The following is a 20,816-nucleotide window of genomic DNA, read 5'->3' on the forward strand; positions in this document are numbered from 1 at the left end:
GTACTGCTTTAGCTATTGCCATACAGTGCCCGTTGCCCAAGAACTGTATGGCTTTAAGGTCTTAGGACTTCCCAAGGAATATAACGTACAATTTTCAATGAGATATTTAACAAAATTCTTTGAACTCTCATTTCTATCCTAAAAACACTAAACAACAGTTAAAACTACCACTTAATAAAATAATACCAGAAAAAATAGTCTGATCTCTGCAACTATCACTAGGCTAATCTTGTACTGTGGGTCGCATATTTTCTTACACAAAGAGTCAAAATTTAAAGAAAATAATACTTTTCATCACTTTTCTTTCTAGGCAGAGTTTCTAAGGCATTTAATTTTCGAGTTTCTCCAGTACCATGAAGACTATCTGCAACACACACTACATGTCATCCAGCTGAAAACAAGAAAATGGTCAAATTTAAATTACATGCATTATTTATGACCTGTTATCAGTCCTGTGTTAGTGGCAATGCTTTTTACATTAAAATTACTATACAAGTAATACTGTATTGAGTAAGCTTAACCCTTAAACTGTCCAAACACAGATCTATGTTTTCACTGCCAGTGCTCCAAATATTTTGAAAAAAAAAATAAAAGAGGGCAATTTTCTGTGTTTTAAGACCAAAAAAAAATAAAATTTAAGACCAGTACTTACCAAGATATAAGAGCGAAGTTGGCACTGGATGCTCACCTGACTGCAACATCGAGTCCTGCAGCTTGCTGATATAACTTTTCTTGTTTTTTTATTATTTTATATATTTTTTATGTTCTGGTAATTACAATTTATAATAGTTCTTGTGATTTCATAACCAATCTTTGTTCTGACACTAATATTAGGTACTGAAATAGTACTCATATAGTCACAAACACACTGACAGGTGAACATTCTCACTTGCCTTGGTCATTTACTATTATCTAGAAATATATTCAAAGTATTTATAGATCCCAGCAATGTTTTAGACATGCTGGAGTATATATGAAACTCCTTGAAGCATGGTGTTTATGACAAGTCACTGAAACTGCTGACAGGGTAAACAGTGGTTTGACACTTGATGATCGTGCACTGCTGAAGGAAACCCTGGCTTTATTTGTTTTCAGTTACACAAAAACATGTCTATCTGTCTGTCTGTATCTGTCTAGCTCTGCTTATCTGTCCTTCTGTGTGTGTGTGTGTGTGTTTCTTTCCATCTGCTTGCCTGTGTGTATCGAAGCGGCTCGTAAACTTGTTGGCTTACGAACCGCTTCCTGAATCCTGAGCAAGCGAAAATGCATATTACTTGCATCATGCTTATTATGCCTTATATCTCCAAGCACTGTATAGCACTTTGCCTAGAATTTTTGGGTTATCCTAGGTAATTTATAGACAGATAGATACAGCTAAAGCCACCCAGCCAAAGTCAGCCACCCTAATACATACGACATTCTGGCAGGATGACACTACCAGTGGTATCAAAAATGAAAGGATCAACATCACTTTCCTCTTTAAAGGGGAGTGTTAATACGACATGACATTAGTGAATCCCTGGTGTTTGCCACGCTATTTGCTCTAGCTGGTGCTCAATTAAACTGGTGCTCCCACAAGGTACTAAGAGGTCCCAGATTTTTTTAATACTGCACACACCGAGTGTTAAGACCCATTCTATACTGACCAGGCATCTCAGGCCAATCATGCCAAATTTGGAGGCAGAAAAAATGAAACGTAGATCTACGTTTGGAGCACTAGCGGTACAAACATAGCTCTACATTTGGATAGTTTAAGGGTTAGAGATGACAAAAGATTATAAATTCAGATATAACACACTTAGTCAAAGTGACAGGAAAACCTTGCAAAACACTTAAGAAAATCATTTTTATGAAACATTCTGAAGAGCTGCAATTTTAACTTGATTTATTATATATATATAGATATTTTATACTACCTTGCTATTCATAATCATAAAACATGATATAAAATGTGCTAAAATTAAACTAAATTCAATAAATAAAAGGCTTAATTACATTATATATCAACTACAAACTTGAACTAAAAATTATTTACTACCAACAGCAGCATGGATAACTATGTGTGATAACTGTGTGTCCAATGTACTAGTATGCCTCACTAGCAAAAGTAAACAAAGGAACCAAGAGCTGTTGCTCCACCACCAGCAAACAGTGTGTGTAAGTGGTTCAAAGATGACTTATTCTGTCCAAATTTATTACAATTTTATGATACTAACAGTGGAATTCAGCCATAAATCACACTGAGTATATTTAACCCAGAAAAGTCAAACAATGAGAATAATTTCCATGTTTCGATGACTATTATACTATAAAATAATTGTAATCTTATAAATTTTTATTGTACATCACCTTAGAAGACCAAAATAGCAAAAAAGTAGAATAAAAAACAATTATACAGGACTGTGCATATATATATATATATATATATATATATATATATAGATATATATATATATATATATATATATATATATATATATATATATATAGGGGACAAAAGAGACTGTAAAAATTATAGAGGAATAAGCTTACTGAGTATACCAGGAAAAGTGTACGGTAGGGTTATAATTGAAAGAATTAGAGGTAAGACAGAATGTAGGATTGCGGATGAGCAAGGAGGTTTTAGAGTGGGTAGGGGATGTGTAGATCAGGTGTTTACATTGAAGCATATATGTGAACAGTATTTAGATAAAGATAGGGAAGTTTTTATTGCATTTATGGATTTAGAAAAGGCATATGATAGAGTGGATAGAGGAGCAATGTGGCAGATGTTGCAAGTATATGGAATAGGTGGTAAGTTATTAAATGCTGTAAAGAGTTTTTATGAGGATAGTGAGGCTCAGGTTAGGGTGTGTAGAAGAGAGGGAGACTACTTCCCGGTAAAAGTAGGTCTTAGACAGGGATGTGTAATGTCACCATGGTTGTTTAATATATTTATAGATGGGGTTGTAAAGGAAGTAAATGCTAGGGTGTTTGGGAGAGGGGTGGGATTAAATTATGGGGAATCAAATTCAAAATGGGAATTGACACAGTTACTTTTTGCTGATGATACTGTGCTTATGGGAGATTCTAAAGAAAAATTGCAAAGGTTAGTGGATGAGTTTGGGAATGTGTGTAAAGGTAGAAAGTTGAAAGTGAACATAGAAAAGAGTAAGGTGATGAGGGTGTCAAATGATTTAGATAAAGAAAAATTGGATATCAAATTGGGGAGGAGGAGTATGGAAGAAGTGAATGTTTTCAGATACTTGGGAGTTGACGTGTCGGCGGATGGATTTATGAAGGATGAGGTTAATCATAGAATTGATGAGGGAAAAAAGGTGAGTGGTGCGTTGAGGTATATGTGGAGTCAAAAAACGTTATCTATGGAGGCAAAGAAGGGAATGTATGAAAGTATAGTAGTACCAACACTCTTATATGGGTGTGAAGCTTGGGTGGTAAATGCAGCAGCGAGGAGACGGTTGGAGGCAGCGGAGATGTCCTGTTTAAGGGCAATGTGTGGTGTAAATATTATGCAGAAAATTCGGAGTGTGGAAATTAGGAGAAGGTGTGGAGTTAATAAAAGTATTAGTCAGAGGGCAGAAGAGGGGTTGTTGAGGTGGTTTGGTCATTTAGAGAGAATGGATCACAGTAGAATGACATGGAAAGCATATAAATCTATAGGGGAAGGAAGGCGGGGTAGGGGTCGTCCTCGAAAGGGTTGGAGAGAGGGGGTAAAGGAGGTTTTGTGGGTAAGGGGCTTGGACTTCCAGCAAGCGTGCGTGAGCATGTTAGATAGGAGTGAATGGAGACGAATGGTACTTGGGACCTGACGATCTGTTGGAGTGTGAGCAGGGTAATATTTAGTGAAGGGATTCAGGGAAACCGGTTATTTTCATATAGTCGGACTTGAGTCCTGGAAATGGGAAGTACAATGCCTGCACTTTAAAGGAGGGGTTTGGGATATTGGCAGTTTGGAGGGATATGTTGTGTATCTTTATATGTTTATGCTTCTAGACTGTTGTATTCTGAGCACCTCTGCAAAAACAGTGATAATGTGCGAGTGTGGTGAAAGTGTTGAATGATGATGAAAGTATTTTCTTTTTGGGGATTTTCTTTCTTTTTTGGGTCACCCTGCCTCGGTGGGAGACGGCCGCCTTGTTGAAAAAAAAAAAAAAAAAAAAATATGTATATAAATATATACATATATATATATATGTATATATATATATATATACATATATATATATATGTATATGTATATATATATGTATATATATGTATATATATACATACACATACTATATATATATACAGTGGACCCCCGCATAACGATTACCTCCGAATGCGACCAATTATGTAAGTGTATTTATGTAAGTGCGTTTGTACGTGTATGTTTGGGGGTCTGAAATGGACTAATCTACTTCACAATATTTCTTATGGGAACAAATTCGGTCAGTACTGGCACCTGAACATACTTCTGGAGTGAAAAAATATCGTTAACCGGGGGTCCACTGTATATATATATATATACGGCATACATATACACCCTGCCTTGGTGGGAGATGGTCAGTGTGTTAACTGAATAAAAAGAGTACTGTAAATATGCATACACTCTTCTCTAAAAATTAAGATAAAAAATTAAATGAAGGAAACACTGAGGTAAAAATATACAAACCAAATCTTCAACGTCGTCATTCTGAACTTGAGGAGCTGGGGCTGGCTGCTGTGACTGCTGTTCCAACTTCAGGAATTCTTCAGCTGCAGCTCTATCTACACTACTCCTCGCATTTTCTTCACTGTTAATCATGCCAAGCCTACCTAAAGAACAAAAAATTATAGGCTTTTAAGTTATAAAATATCAATTTTCCTCATAGCACCTGGGTACAAGTGCAATATATTTAAGTCAGTCAGGTTATGTATCACTGAGTCTGACCAGTAAATGAGTGGGGAATATAGCCTCATCCTTGACTAAAGGAACTTTAATACTGAAGTAGCTTACTGTAAATTATGGGGTAATATCAAATACTTCAGCAAGAAACCCCCCCCACAATATGTGCAGTTCTGCTTACATTTTGTGAATGGATAAAAATAGCAACCACTTCTTCGTTTGAAGGTTAAGGAAACATAAATGAAAGAATCGGAAGGAGTCTTCTTGGAAGAACTTGATGCCATACACGAAAAGAGCAGCTCAAACAAATTTAACCCCCTCAATGTTGAGACCCCTGCTTGAACTTGCTCTCAATGTCAAAGAATTTAAAAAAAATTATTTTTTCTTATGAAATGATAATCTTTTTCCCAAAAGTACGAAATTTAATGGAAAACTTACGGAATTACGTTCTCACGAAGATAGCATTCTTGGCAATATTTACACATCAGAGATTTTGCCCACTTTAGCCCTATTTTTGGCCAATTCCATTGTTCCAGTCAACCAAACTCATAGCTATTTTGCTAGAGCTCCATTTGTTCTACCAAATGAGTACAAGAAACCACCCATTTACCTATTTCAACTACCCAATAAAGCTATCAGAAATTGGTAATTTGGCCAATTTCATACACAATTCAAGTAAGGCCAATTTCAAAATAGGGGCCAGAAAAAACAATGCAGACATTCCTAGCACTAAAATAACATTTTCTCTGTTCATTAGTCATGTCTCCAGGCCCCTCTTATATTACGCTTGCTCTCCATTTTGAATTTTTATTCAAACAAACAATAGAAGATTTTACTGTTATGCAGACTAATGCATTATTGTAAAAATGGTATAAATAACATCAGCGCATTTGTGAAAGCATATTAGACCCACCAGTTGACGTGTATTGGATGCGTGACGTAATTTGTTTACTCTTGAACATCGGCAAAAATTGAACATTTCCGCTACTTTGAACTAAACTTTAAAGTACTTTTAGTCTGAAAACCATTCAAAATCACCTCAATTTCTGTAACATATCTTCCATTCTATCAAATGAGACCAAGAAGATGAGAATACAACCATAAATACCATATGAAAATACACTGCAAATTCAGTGTTTTAAACCAAAAACACAGTCAGTTTTTTTTTTTTTCATTATGCACTGCGTGCTTCAGGATTTTTTTTTATACTGTGCACACTGGCCACTCAGACCTATTTTCTCAAGTGTATGCCTACCAGCTTTCTCCCACAAGACTGGAAGCCGCTAGAATTTTGGCGTAATATTACGGCACCAACACTGTCTTGCAAGCCGTAATATTATGGCATCGACAGTGAAAGGGTTAAGTATCGAGGACAAGGTTTGGTGTGCTGATGAACATCAAAAGCTAACACAGGAAAAATGTATGGACATAAGCACAATAAGAAAACAGTGTTAACATTTGTGGCCCAAGACTCCTCAACTTGCTTCCAGCAGATACATATAAATATGGCTGGAATACCTGTAGAGGTTTTCAAGAGAAAACCTCCACCAAATACCAGATCAGCCAGGCTATGTAGGCCAGCAGACTACAAACACAAACAGAAAAGTCTAGCCTTGGGTTGGGCTAAGAGAGCAGAACCACCCTTGAAACTGATCACAAGTATATCCTGCTCACTCGTATAACTTTCTTCTTTATAGGTAAGAAGTCCTGAATGTTCATTAAAAATATCAGAACAAAAATCAATTATAAAAGTGAAAACCTTTAGTTTAAAAGTTACCAATAATGACAATGTCAGCAGCAAGTAAACAATTTAACACCATTTTCCAACATGGAATACAAGACAATCTAGAAGTCAGTTTAATATGCAATATGTATTGTATTTTGATACAAAAACTAAAAAAAAATGGAAATACTAGTTAAAGCTCAAATTTGAAATGACCTACTTTCTTTGACATGGTCCCAGAGGTCACTTAAAGACATGGAGGTTACAACCTCTTTCAGGCTGGAGAGAAATTTATTGTAGGTTGACGGATCTATGCTACAAGACTCCTGACGGAAGGTTGTCAAACAATCAATCACTTTAGTCATCATTGCAGCATTAGAACCACCTCCGCTTCCAAGACCGTCAATTAACTGGAGTACAACGTCTGCAAGCTGCTTACAAACTGAAAATTAAATAAATTAAATGATTCAGAAATGTCAATAAGAGAGACATTTTCTTCACACATCAGTTTCTCAAGATTATACATATCTATAATTAGTAACATTATGCAATTCAGTGCAAAATAGACACAGAGCAGGTTAAATGAAGAGCATTTAGAAGAAAAAGCCACACTACAGTGGTTGGAGCAATTCAAAACTAACCGATAAATTGGAGACAAATCTTTAGATAATGTTTCAGCCTGTTCTTCAGCATTATTCTAACATCTCTGTGGCTCATCTGTGTCTTTAACTTTTGGCTATGTCCACGAGTGCCTGTTTCTCGTGTACTCTCCTATATAGCCTTGTGGGTTCTATCATACCTCCTCTTAAAACTATGTATGAAGCCTACCTCCACTACTTCTTCATTGAGATCATTCCACTTCCCAACCACTCAAAGACTGAAGAAATATACATGAACTTCCTGATATCTCTGTGGTTCATCTGTGTCTTTAACTTCCAGCTGTGTCCTTAGTTACCACTTCTCACCTTTCAAACAGCCAGTCCCTGTCTACCCTACCAATTCCTCTGACTATTTTGTATGCTATTATGTTTCGTGAGTCATGTGTTCCCTGGTTGATGGTGCTGGCACCCATGGGGGCTCTCATATTCTACTTCTATGTCAGACATTCTTTCTCTTTCAACAAACTGGCTGTATCCCACCAAGGCAGGGTGGCCCAAAAGAAATAACGAAATTTTTCCTTTTAAATTTAGTAATACGTACATACAGGAGAAGGAGATACTAGCCCCTTGCTCCCAGCATTTCAGTTGCCTCTTACAACACGCATGGCTTACAGAGGAAGAATTCTGTTCCACTTCCCCATGGAGATGAGCAGAAATTAACAAGAACAAGCACCAGTAAGAAGACAGAAGAAAACTCCAAGAGGTATGTATATATAAATGCTTGTACATGCATGTGTAGTGTGACCTAAGTGTAAGTAGAAGTAGCAAGATGCACCTGAAATCTTGCATGTTTATGAGACAGAAAAAAGACACCAGCCCTCCTACCATCATGTAAAACAAATACAGGTTTCTGTCTCACACTCACTTGGTAGGACAGTAGTACTTCCCTGGGTGGATGCTGTCTACCAATCTACTACTATGAACTCTATATATTTACGTAAGTCTTAAGCACCATACCAACCTACTACAAACTTGGCTCAACTCATACTAAATAGGAAGACCCTTCACAAGCCATAGGCCTCCTGTCCCCAACATATCTAATGGAGATAGTAGCCATTAGGTAAATTCAATTAAAAATATATATAAAATTTGAACTTCTTTCCTAATTTTTTAAATACTTGGACCATAATACATCTGATTCACAGCCTAAACTATCAACAAGATATACAAAACCAAGACTATACTTAGGTTGAAGTCGGGTGCTTCACCACCAAGGAGCGCCAAAAAGTCTTTGACTGGAGTAGCCGTGGTGACGTGAGTCACCAGAGAGCGAGTCAGGTCACTAGCACTCATGGTCTCATTCCCATCCTTCTTAGACTTCTTGTTGCTCTTGCCATCAGTACTGCACAAATCAAAATACCAAATAATGGTCACTATCCTTTCATATTCTATAATGATGGCTGAAGTGAAGATCTTAAGTATGCAGTATAAATACTGTCTATACATCTGACAGGCACAAATAATATACAGTAGACCGTCGTTTAACACGGTTTTGTCTGGCACATTTTGGTTATAGCATGATTGAAGAATTGCGGCATATTTTTGTTTAACACTTCGTAAAATTAGTTTAACACGGTTGCAGGAGATGAAAAAATTTTGACCTCGCGATCACCCGCTGGGTGGGATGGTCTTTGGGTTACACCATTGAGTCAACGAGTATCTTAGAAGCTCACTGTGTTTATTTACATACATATTTTCTTGTTTTCATTGCCATTTGTTAAATCTGCCAAGCAATCATGGTGCTCAGTAAGAATACAAGTGTTCCTGCAAGTGACGAGAAAAGGTTTAAGCGTTCAAGTCTAGGAATTACGAAGAAAATCGAAATATTAGATAAGCTTAAGAGTGGCTCACATGTGGTGGATATAACGAGGGCCTATGGCCTTAATGAAGCATCAGTTCGTACAATTAAAAGGAACGAGATGAATAACACACTGACTTCACTGAATAACTTACTGATTTGACTGAATGACTTACTGATTTGACTGAATGACTTACTGATTTGACTGAATGACTTACTGATTTGACTGAATAACTTACTGACTTCACTGAATACCTTACTGACTTGACTGAATAACTTACTGACTTGAATGAATGATTTACTGACTTGACTGAATAACTTACTGAATGACACACTGACTTGGCTGAATAACACACTGACTTGACTGAATGACAGTGACTTGACTGAATGACACTGACTTGACTGAATAACTTATTGACTTGACTGAATGACTTACTTGACTGACTTGACTGAATAACTTACTTGACTGAATAACTTACTGACTTGACTGAATGACTTACTGACTTGACTGACTTACTGAAAAAGAGTGTATGTTTAACACATGGCACATAACATTTTCTGTAATGGTCGCGGTCACTTTTTTTTTTATCCCTCCCCGCCCTCCGATCTTCAATACCTCTCTATAATGTCAGATTTTAATTAATTCGTTTTTATCGTGCTTCTACATTATTTATGTTACACCTAATATTATTCTGGAATAAATATGATAGGTAGATAAACTTACTGATAGTAATTGTATTATTATACAATATTTTATAGTGCCGTGAGCTCACACCTCCACACCCTATGGTGATCCACAACTTACTGAGAGTCTGAGAAAGACTGCTGGTGCCTTCTTCCTCTCATAGCCCTGCCTACCCTTCAATACCTCTCTATATGTTAGTTTTTATTAATTTGTGCATCTTTATCATGCTTCTAAGTTATTTATGTTATACCTAATATTATTCTGGAATAAATATGATAGGTAGACATTATTTGATAGTAATAGTATAATTATACAATAACAAATCTAGAAGCAGTGCTTTGAAACAGGGTCTAGACCAGCTGATGATGCCTTACCATCAGCTGTATAATGTACTGCAGGATAAAAGAGCCCAGAGATTCATTACAGAATTTATGCACACTCCAATACAACCATCGACTTCAGTACCAGAACCTCTATCATTCACTTCTGCCGACAACCAACAACCATGCACCTCAGTCCAGTAGGGCCGCACCATATCCATATCCACTATCTCCACAATCATCCACAAACACCATTACCCACAATTTAAGGTAAGAAATACTATTATTTCTATTGCATTTGTAGTCTTAAGCAGTAACATATCAAGACAATGCACTACAATTACATATTCACTTTTATTTTGCAAGATCTGTTGGTCTAAAAAAAAGCTGTTTGGCTTTTCGGGGGCTCCCAGAAACGTAACCCTATTTTTCCCATAAGTTCTTCAATTTGTCTAACACAGTTTTGACTGACACGGCGTTTTCAGGAACATAACTACCGTGTTAAACGACAGTCCACTGTACACACATACTGAACAAAAACTAAATATAAAAACATGGATACAAACACAAGCAGTGCTGAACAAAAGGTGCTTTCATAGTTCACAGGGAAACATTTTAATTCGTATATCACAACTATATACCAATTTCCTTTTTCCTACCTTGCAAACAGATCTTTGCTATCTCTTTTAGCTTTCACAATTTTCTTAGTTGGGAAAAGTGTCTTCAGGGATGATGCAACTTTGTCTCTTGCTTCACAAACACTCATTGGAGTCTCAAGTATATTCTGTATGAGAAGGATACCTCATCAGTCTACGTGCTACTAAAAAAGCTATACAATAATCAATGGAACATGATGAAGTAAAGGAATCATCTGAAATCTGATATCCATACATTTCTGGGCTGGTTGGTTAATTAAATTTTAAGCCCATTGAATACATAAAGGGCACTGAGGCTGCATGTCACCTTTACATAACTAGCTAAGGATAATTAAATCCATAAAATAAGAAATAATATAAACTCTAAATCTCATGGGGAAGTGGAAAATTCTTCTTCCATAAGCCATGTGTATTGTAAGAGGCGACTGAAATACCGGGAGCAAGGGGCTAGTAATCCCTTCTCCTGCATGAATTACTAAATGCAAAAAGAAAAAAACTTTCATTTCTTCCTTTCTGGGTCACCCTGCCTTGGTGGGGATGGCCGGTGTATTATAAAATAAACTCTAAAGCGTATACATACAAAGAAAGATTCATCACCTAATGTATATACCCTTCTGTGCATATCTGGAAAGACAGCTCAAGAATGAATTATAAGAGGTTGGATAGATATGTGAGTGAAAATAGTTAAGTGTGAGAGGACCTGCCTAGTAGGCCAACTACAATGCTCCTCTATTCTTATGTTTTGAAATGCTTCCTTTTTTGGGTCAGCCTGTACTGGTGTGAAACAGCTGAATTAAAAAATTAACTCAAATTGAGCAGAAACATAAGTACAAACAAGTCCTTTACCATGTTTATGAATTGTATTTTCATAAGCAGAACCTCCTCTGCATGTTATCTGTTACACAGGAGGTAGTTTTTTACACATTTACAATTGTCTCAGACATCGAACAGTCTTTATTAACCACAATCCCTGAAACCTGCCACCCTTATGATATCAATATCAAGTAAACAGATGCAAGTACTGTATCTATCAACCACAATTTCCGTAACCTAACAAAATTAATGACATCTTTATTTTCTTTTTGTCTACACATTTTTACCTGATAATAAGAGATTTACTCATTTTTACCTGATAATAAGAGATTTATTCAGTTATGAACACTATTACAAAATAATAAATGGAATTTTGAACAATACTAACAAGGGCAATTCCTGGCAACACTGTATATATCAAATTCAAAAATCAACTTTTAAATAATCAAGATATGATCAAGGGGAAACTATTCAAATTATGTCATCTGTAGACAAGACAGAATGTTGAAAAGGTACAGTAATCTGAGGTGGAAGGGAGGAGGAGTCAGGGGTCATTCTAGGATGGTGTGGAGTGAAGGGGTAGAGGAGATTTCAAGTGCTAGGGGCTTAGATCATCCAGCAAGTATGTGTATGTTACTAAATAGGAATGAGTGAAGACAATTGGTTCTTAATGCTTGAGATGCTGTTGGAGTTTCAGCAAGGTAACATTTATGAAGGAATTCAAGGAAACTAGTTAGCCAAACTTGTGTCCTGAAACATCCCACCCTCTCCTGAAGGAGGGTCATCTGAATTTTGATGTCAGTACACTTCTAGCAGGATAGCAATTGAGTGAATGATGGTGAATGTGTTTCCTTTAATAGGTCACCCTACCTTGATTGGAAATGGCCGATAAGGCAAAAACAAAAAATTCTTACTACTAAAATTTATAATACACATTTTTTTTTTTTTTTCAACAAGTCAGCCGTCTCCCACCGAGGCAGGGTGACCCAAAAAAGAAAGAAAATCTCCAAAGAGAAAATACTTTCATCATCATTCAACACTTTCACCACACTCACACATTATCACTGTTTTTGCAGAGGTGCTCAGAATACAAGAGTTCAGAAGCATATACGTATAAAGATACACAACATATCCCTCCAAACTGCCAATATCCCAAACCCCTCCTTTAAAGTGCAGGCATTGTATTTCCTAATTCCAGGACTCAAGTCCGACTATATGAAAATAACCGGTTTCCCTGAATCCCTTCACTAAATATTACCCTGCTCACACTCCAACAAATCGTCAGGTCCCAAGTACCATTCGTCTCCATTCACTCCTATCTAACACGCTCACGCACGCTTGCTGGAAGTCCAAGCCCCTCGCCCACAAAACCTCCTTTACCCCCTCTCTCCAACCCTTTCGAGGATGACCCCTACCCCGTCTTCCTTCCCCTATAGATTTATATGCTTTCCATGTCATTCTACTTTGATCCATTCTCTCTAAATGACCAAACCACCTCAACAATCCCTCTTCTGCCCTCTGACTAATACTTTTATTAACTCCACACCTTTTCCTAATTTCCACACTCCGAATTTTCTGCATAATATTTACACCACACATTGCCCTTAGACAGGACATCTCCACTGCCTCCACCCGTCTCCTCGCTGCTGCATTTACCACCCAAGCTTCACATCCATATAAGAGTGTTGGTACTACTATACTTTCATACATTCCCTTCTTTGCCTCCATAGATAACGTTTTTTGACTCCACATATACCTCAACGCACCACTCACCTTTTTTCCCTCATCAATTCTATGATTAACCTCATCCTTCATAAATCCATCCACCGACATGTCAACTCCCAAGTATCTGAAAACATTCACTTCTTCCATACTCCTCCTCCCCAATTTGATATCCAATTTTTCTTTATCTAAATCATTTGATACCCTCATCACCTTACTCTTTTCTATGTTCACTTTCAACTTTCTACCTTTACACACATTCCCAAACTCATCCACTAACCTTTGCAATTTTTCTTTAGAACCTCCCATAAGCATAGTATCATCAGCAAAAAGTAACTGTGTCAATTCCCATTCTGAATTTGATTCCCCATAATTTAATCCCACCCCTCTCCCGAACACCCTAGCATTTACTTCTTTTACAATCCCATCTATAAATATATTAAACAACCATGGTGACATTACACATCCCTGTCTAAGACCTACTTTTACCGGGAAGTAGTCTCCCTCTCTTCTACACACCCTAACCTGAGCCTCACTCTCCTCATAAAAACTCTTTACAGCATTTAGTAACTTACCACCTATTCCATATACTTGCAACATCTGCCACATTGCTCCTCTATCCACTATCATATGCCTTTTCTAAATCCATAAATGCAATAAAAATGTCCCTACCTTTATCTAAATACTGTTCACATATATGCTTCAATGTAAACACTTGATCTACACATCCCCTACCCACTCTGAAACCTCCTTGCTCATCTGCAATCCTACATTCTGTCTAACCTTTAATTCTTTCAATTATAACCCTACCATACACTTTTCCTGGTATACTCAGTAAACTTATTCCTCTATAATTTTTACAATCTCTTTTGTCCCCTTTCCCTTTATATAAAGGGACTATACATGCTCTCTGCCAATCCCTAGGTACCTTCCCCTCTTTCATACATTTATTAAACAAAAGTACCAACCATTCCAACACTATATCCCCCCCCTGCTTTTAACATTTCTGTCATGATCCCATCAGTTCCAGCTGCTTTACCCCCTTTCATTCTACGTAATGCCTCACGTACCTCCCCCACACTTATATTCTGCTCTTCTTCACTCCTAAAAGATGATATACCTCCCTGGCCAGTGCATGAAATTACCGCCTCCCTTTCTTCATCGACATTTAAAAGTTCCTCAAAATATTCTTGCCATCTACCTAATACCTCCCTCTCCCCATCTACTAACTCCCCTACTCTATTTTTAACTGACAAATCCATACTTTCCCTAGGCTTTCTTAACTTGTTTAACTCTCTCCAAAATTTTTTCTTATTTTCATTAAAATTTCTTGACAGTGCCTCTCCCACTCTATCATCTGCTCTCCTTTTGCACTCTCTCACCACTCTCTTCACCTTTCTTTTACTCTCCATATACTCTGCTCTTCTTATAACACTTCTGCTTTGTAAAAACCTCTCATAAGCTACCTTTTTCTCTTTTATCACACCCTTTACTTCATCATTTCACCAATCAGTCCTCTTTCCTCCTGCCCCCACCCTCCTATAACCACAAACTTCTGCCCCACATTCTAATACTGCATTTTTAAAACTATTCCAACCCTCTTCAACCCCCCCACTACTCATCTTTGCACTAGCCCACCTTCTGCCAATAAGTCGCTTATGTCTCACCCGAACTTCCTCCTCCATTAGTTTATACACTTTCACCTCTCTCTTACTTGTTGTTGCCACCTTCCTCTTTTCCCATCTACCTCTTACTCTAACTGTAGCTACAACTAAATAATGATCCGATATATCAGTTGCCCCTCTATAAATATGTACATCCTGGAGCCTACCCATCAACCTTTTATCCACCAATACATAATCTAACAAACTACTTTCATTACGTGCTACATCATACCTTGTATATTTATTTATCCTCTTTTTCATAAAATATGTATTACTTATTACCAAATCTCTTTCTACACATAGCTCAATTAAAGGCTCCCCATTTACATTTACCCCTGGCACCCCAAATTTACCTACTACTCCCTCCATAACATTTTTACCCACTTTAGCATTGAAATCCCCAACCACCATTACTCTCACACTTGATTCAAAACTCCCCACGCATTCACTCAACATTTCCCAAAATCTCTCTCTCTCCTCAACACTTCTCTCTTCTCCAGGTGCATACACGCTTACTATAACCCACTTTTCACATCTAATCTTTATTTTACTCCACATAATCCTTGAATTAATACATTTATAGTCCCTCTTTTCCTGCCATAGCTTATCCTTCAACATTATTGCTACTCCTTCTTTAGCTCTAACTCTATTTGAAACCCCCTGACCTAATCCCATTTATTCCTCTCCACTGAAACTCTCCCACCCCCTTCAGCTTTGTTTCACTTAAAGCCACTTAATACACATACTAATACTAAAATTAATTCACCTAAACAGGGGTTGTAGCATATCAATATTTGCATGATTATAAAACTTTAAAATAATTTCATTATAAATTTATTAGGAATTAAACAATGAAAATAGCTGTCTACTAAATGATACAAACACAGATGACTCTAAAAAGTTAACTTCCTTCTAACAGACCTTAGTTTACCTGAAAATTTTATTACAATTTCTAAAAACCAGTTTAGCCAAGCATGGTGATAGCAAGGGAAAGTGAGCTTACTAAAACATGAGTTGCAGGTGGAGGTATGGGATCATTGGGATGAAGAGCACGGTGGGTGAGTGTATTGAAGTAATGTTGCAACTGTGGGTTGAGAACACCCACTGGGGCCAATACTTCCTCATCATCTCTGAAAAAATTGGCCATTTTATTTATACTATACAAATAAATGCTAGACCTGATAACTTAAATATAGTACATTACTAGAGTACATACCTATTTGAAAGAAATGACATTTATTTTTTACTGGTTGACAGCTCTTTAACTATAATTTACAGTAAAACCTCTAATTAACCCGTAAACGGTCCAAACGTATATATACGTTTTTTCAACATTTGAAAGTATGTAAAAAAAGTAGATCTTTTTTTTTTTTACATGTGAAAATGTGTAAAAAAACTTTGATCTACTTTTTTTTTTTGTTATATTTGAAAATATGTAAAAAAAACGTAGATCTGCTTGGACCGTTTACGGGTTAACAGACTTTCATTTAATGGATTTTGGCAATTATGGACAAAAATATCGGCTGGACAAATGGAAGCATTTGACAAACTGGGAAGAGTCTGTAATTCCAATACGGTCAAGTTGTCTTCCGAATCATCCAACCAAGTCTGATGACTCTGATGATTGTCTGGTACAGGCTAGAGCAGCCACATCCAGGACCTGTCTGTTTTCATTCTCCACTGAACCATAGGCTACCCACTCACATTTACACTCATCATTCAGTCTCCGGTTTTGCCCTTGATTTACAGTGTTTTGTGTAACTATATTAACCTATTAAATAAAGTGCAATTAACAAGTAGTGGTGCCAAGAGGAAATGTGCGGTTCCTATTGTTAAGCAGGAATTTGAACTAGTGAAGGAAGCTGAGTCTGGTATCTCAGCAGCACAAGTATGTGAGGAATATATTAAAAAATAAACAGTATCTAATATCCACAGAAGCAAGAACACACTTACAGCTTTACTCTTAAGTTTTGTATAGATGCTAGCTAAACTCAGAATAAAAGCTATTCTGAATCACCACTATCGATCATGGCAATTCACATCTCATCTCTTCATCATGAAAAGTTAAGTAAAATTACTTTAAATTACATACAGTACTATAAAATAACTATACAGTACAGTACTTTATAATATATATACAGTATAGCACTGTGCTGTAGTATTACAGATTATAATACCTGTATTCTTAGTGTCCATTCATTAAAATAAATTTCATAATTCTCAAGTTTCAGGCACTCTGCAATATCTCTTCATACTAGCACAGCTGATTCAATATAATGGTTACATATTCAGGCAACTAAGTCATGTTAAACTTAGCATTTGGTTAATTTTATCACTAAATGTCATGTGATGTATAAATTGTACACGAGAACATAATTTGGTTGGAGTTTGCTTAATATTTTCTTATTAATCATGTAGCAGGATCCACTATTAGCTTCCTGTCATCTATGTTTATTAAAGTAAAAAATATTTTAATCAATATAAGCTTTTATATCACTAATGCCTATACGTATACGTACACATACATTACAGTATTTGTACAATATTTATTATGCTCACTTAGTTGTATGCTCAAAATACTCTACATAAACATGCTTTCCATATAACTTATTAGGTATCAAGTTTTTGTAATAACTATGTACATTGTGGAAATGAACTATTACCATTAATACTGTTTAAATCTTGGAGACTTACTATCAGAGAGATTCTTGAAATAATCACAGTTTATTGTGAACCAAATCTTATTTAGTTCACAAGGACCAAAACAAACATCTTCTCTTCCATACTAAGCTTAGAGCCCCATTACAATTACTGGGAGCAGAAAATGTAAGTTGTCAAACAATCCAAGAGGAAAACTCTAAATAGTGGACAATGGCACAAAACATGCAGCTTCATACAGCACTCAGAGGTACCTGAGGGCAAGAGATGCGTAGGTGCTGCTAACACTTGTGTGAGCTGCTTGACAAATGATCAACCTCAGTAACATTGCCCATAGGCTGTGTAGGCTGTCTAATGCAAGAGAAAATGATGCAGCAATGAAATTCATTGATTTATTTTGTGGTTTTGGCTAAACGATTTCTTATTCAGGCACTGTACGGTAAAGACTATCTTGTACTGTCCAGCCGAAATAGCTTTCTTCTGCTATTTTCTTTTTTATATATCCACTTGAAGATTTTCTGTCTTTGATGGATCAAAGACAGATATAAAAATGAGAAACTATAGTGGGGTGAGTACTGTGCCCAGAGCCATCTAGCAGTACTCCCCTAGACTGTACCACTGGTTAACATCAAATATATTCCAACCAATGTCTGGTAATCCATTGCCTTACAATGGGCCCAACTAAAACATGCTAGAAGCACATTGAAATACCTTCAGTATTTTAATAACCAAATACCAAAAGATTAAGAGCTACAAAAAACAAATACAGTACAGACTTAGTACACAAACTGCAATACAATAGGTAAATTAGCTTAAAGTTCCTGGCATTTTAAACACATCACTTGCACAGACAATTATTGTACTTACTCTTCTTGGCAAGTGAGGTCCATGGAAGATATTAAATCATCCATTATTTGAATCTCACTATCATTAAGCTTCTCTATAATATGCTGAAGGGGAGGAAACGTGTAGACTCGAACATCTTCCTGGTATGGTAATGGTATCCATATGAGGCACTGTAAGGTGACAAAGTTTTAAAAGTATAGTATGTATTACCCATACAGCACAATTACTAATACACTAGAAATTATCGAAGTTATAACAGTATTACCTGGTAAAAACACACAAATACCATTATATGGAATTCTTTATTAATGTCATTTTCCCAACATTAGTGGGCTTCATCAAGGCACAAGCAAATAACTTAATAAGAGGTGAACATATAGAGTAGAAGTGAAGTGGTATATATGCATCAGGTCACACTGATTCTCAAGCATCCAAGTAATGATACCTAAAGAAAAAAGGTGCCTTGAATCTACACTCATCAACAATTTTGCTGAACCTCATACAAGAAAATTACTTGGATGCTTGGATATCAATGTGACTGACCTGATGCACACCCCCACTTGCTCTTCACCTCACTACTACTCACTATTCATATGTTCACCAATTTCAACTCTTTAACCAAAGGTTTGTTAAGTAGGGGGAGGAAGAAGGATGGGTAAGAATGGAATGTGGGGGAGAGGCAGATGGGGGGTGAGGAGAGGGGGTAATAAAGGTAAGTGGCCCAACCACTTTGGTACATATTAATATAGGTAGGTAGGTAGGTAGGTAGGTAGGTAGGTAGGTAGGTAGGTAGGTAGGTGTGTGTGTGTGTGTGTGTGTGTGTGTGTGTGTGTGTGTGTGTGTGTGTGTGTGTGTGTGTGTGTGTGTGTGTGTGTGTGTGTGTGTGTGTGTGTGTGTGTGTGTGTGTGTGTGTGTGTGTGTGTGTGTGTGTGTGTGTGTGTGTGTGTGTGTGTGTGTGTGTGTGTGTGTGTGTGTGTGTGTGTGTGTGTGTGTGTGTGTGTGTGTGTGTGTGTGTGTGTGTGTGTGTGTGTGTGTGTGTGTGTGTGAGAGGCATAATAATCAGATGATCGTGTATACCACACCACCCATCACACACACACTTGTATATGAGATGCAAACATGCATGGCAGCAAATTAGTGATAGGTACACTTTGTAAATGCCATTTTTTGGGGGGGATGGGGCAGGAGGCAAATTGTTCGGGCTGGTTGTGGGGTGCTTTCTGGAGCTGGTGGTCAGCTGATCTGATTCTGAAGCGGTGTCCTACCATAGGTGGTTTTCAGGTTTGATGTAAGGTATCCAAAGTAAGGGTGGTTATAGCTGTCTAGAACATAAGATTGGCTGTGGAGGTACCCATTCTACCATATCTTCAGGGAGATCACTCAGAATCTTTGGTCTTGCAAAGTCTTTTTTGTGTAAGAAACATTGGACTCTCTGTTGGAGGGACCTCCTGTTGGTCCTATGAGGTGTACTGATGATGTAGTCAGTGGTTTAGTTGGCTGGGGTAGGTTTCCTGTCTGGTATATAGAGTTGTCACTTCTTTAGTTTGTCAAGCCTGTCATTTATTGTGTTGATCTCCTGTTGGGTGTGCAGATCTTCCATTCTGACTCTGTCTCTCAATCTAGTGCCTGTGATAAAGCAGAGTGCCTTTTTTTTTTTTAACAACACAGGCACAAAAGAAATTCAAGCAGAGGTCTTATCATCATTGTATACAGGTGCTTTCTGATATGAAAGGAGGCCTAATTAAACCTGTATAGTTGGCTGAGATGGACACATGTTAACTTTCTCCTACCAAGTTCATCTGTTTGTGACTTGATAAAGACCACTTGAGTGGGTAAAATATCATCAAAAAGGATTCCAAATAACTGAATTTGTCTCTTTACCATGAAGTCAGTATCTTTAGACATCCTACAATATTACCTACAGAGCATAACATACAAGACATTGCAGGATGCCAGTTATCATATAATGGTTTTACCTATACAACACTATCACTGACACACTACAAGAAGACAAAGTTATAACAATATCACCCATAAATAAGACTAGAAGAGAGCAAAGTTATTACAGTATTTCTTACACATAAATGATTACCTCATAGTTTGTTGTAATATCAGGAAAAAGCACACCCATAGTAGGATTGCTATTCTTGTTGTAGATTCTCCTGGTAATGGCCACCATATCCAGTTCTTCTAATGCTTGTATTAAAGAGGAGAGAGCCACAGCTGCTGCCTGAAAATTTGTGTACATATTTATTTTAATATAGAACTGCAAAACCTGCATGGATTATACAACACCCAGACAATAGAAGGCAACTCTCTTGAAGGAATAAAATTTATAGATTTCATAGTACAATAAATAATTAAAAAAAAACAGAAAATGGAGCACTTTAATTAAACACTTCAGA

The 20,816-nt window shown here is 36.9% G+C and overlaps 1 protein-coding gene across 4 annotated transcripts in view; it reads right to left on the minus strand.

The window, feature by feature from the left end:
* Positions 1-257: 257 nt before the first annotated feature.
* Ku80 overlaps positions 258-20,816 on the minus strand; it is a 57,390-nt gene continuing 36,831 nt past the window's right edge. For all 4 annotated transcript variants that reach the window (XM_070101874.1, XM_070101873.1, XM_070101872.1 and 1 more), the window contains 8 exons: positions 20,504-20,641; positions 18,433-18,581; positions 15,911-16,037; positions 10,712-10,836; positions 8,434-8,591; positions 6,807-7,032; positions 4,655-4,793; positions 258-391 (listed from right to left, as the gene is read on the minus strand). In XM_070101874.1, the coding sequence (XP_069957975.1) occupies positions 377-391; positions 4,655-4,793; positions 6,807-7,032; positions 8,434-8,591; positions 10,712-10,836; positions 15,911-16,037; positions 18,433-18,581; positions 20,504-20,641 (1,077 nt within the window). In that variant the 3' untranslated portion in view covers positions 258-376. The remainder of the gene's footprint in view (positions 392-4,654; positions 4,794-6,806; positions 7,033-8,433; positions 8,592-10,711; positions 10,837-15,910; positions 16,038-18,432; positions 18,582-20,503; positions 20,642-20,816) is intronic.

This window comes from Cherax quadricarinatus, chromosome 79, assembly GCF_038502225.1.
Source record: "Cherax quadricarinatus isolate ZL_2023a chromosome 79, ASM3850222v1, whole genome shotgun sequence".
In the NCBI taxonomy this organism is placed as follows: domain Eukaryota; kingdom Metazoa; phylum Arthropoda; class Malacostraca; order Decapoda; family Parastacidae; genus Cherax; species Cherax quadricarinatus.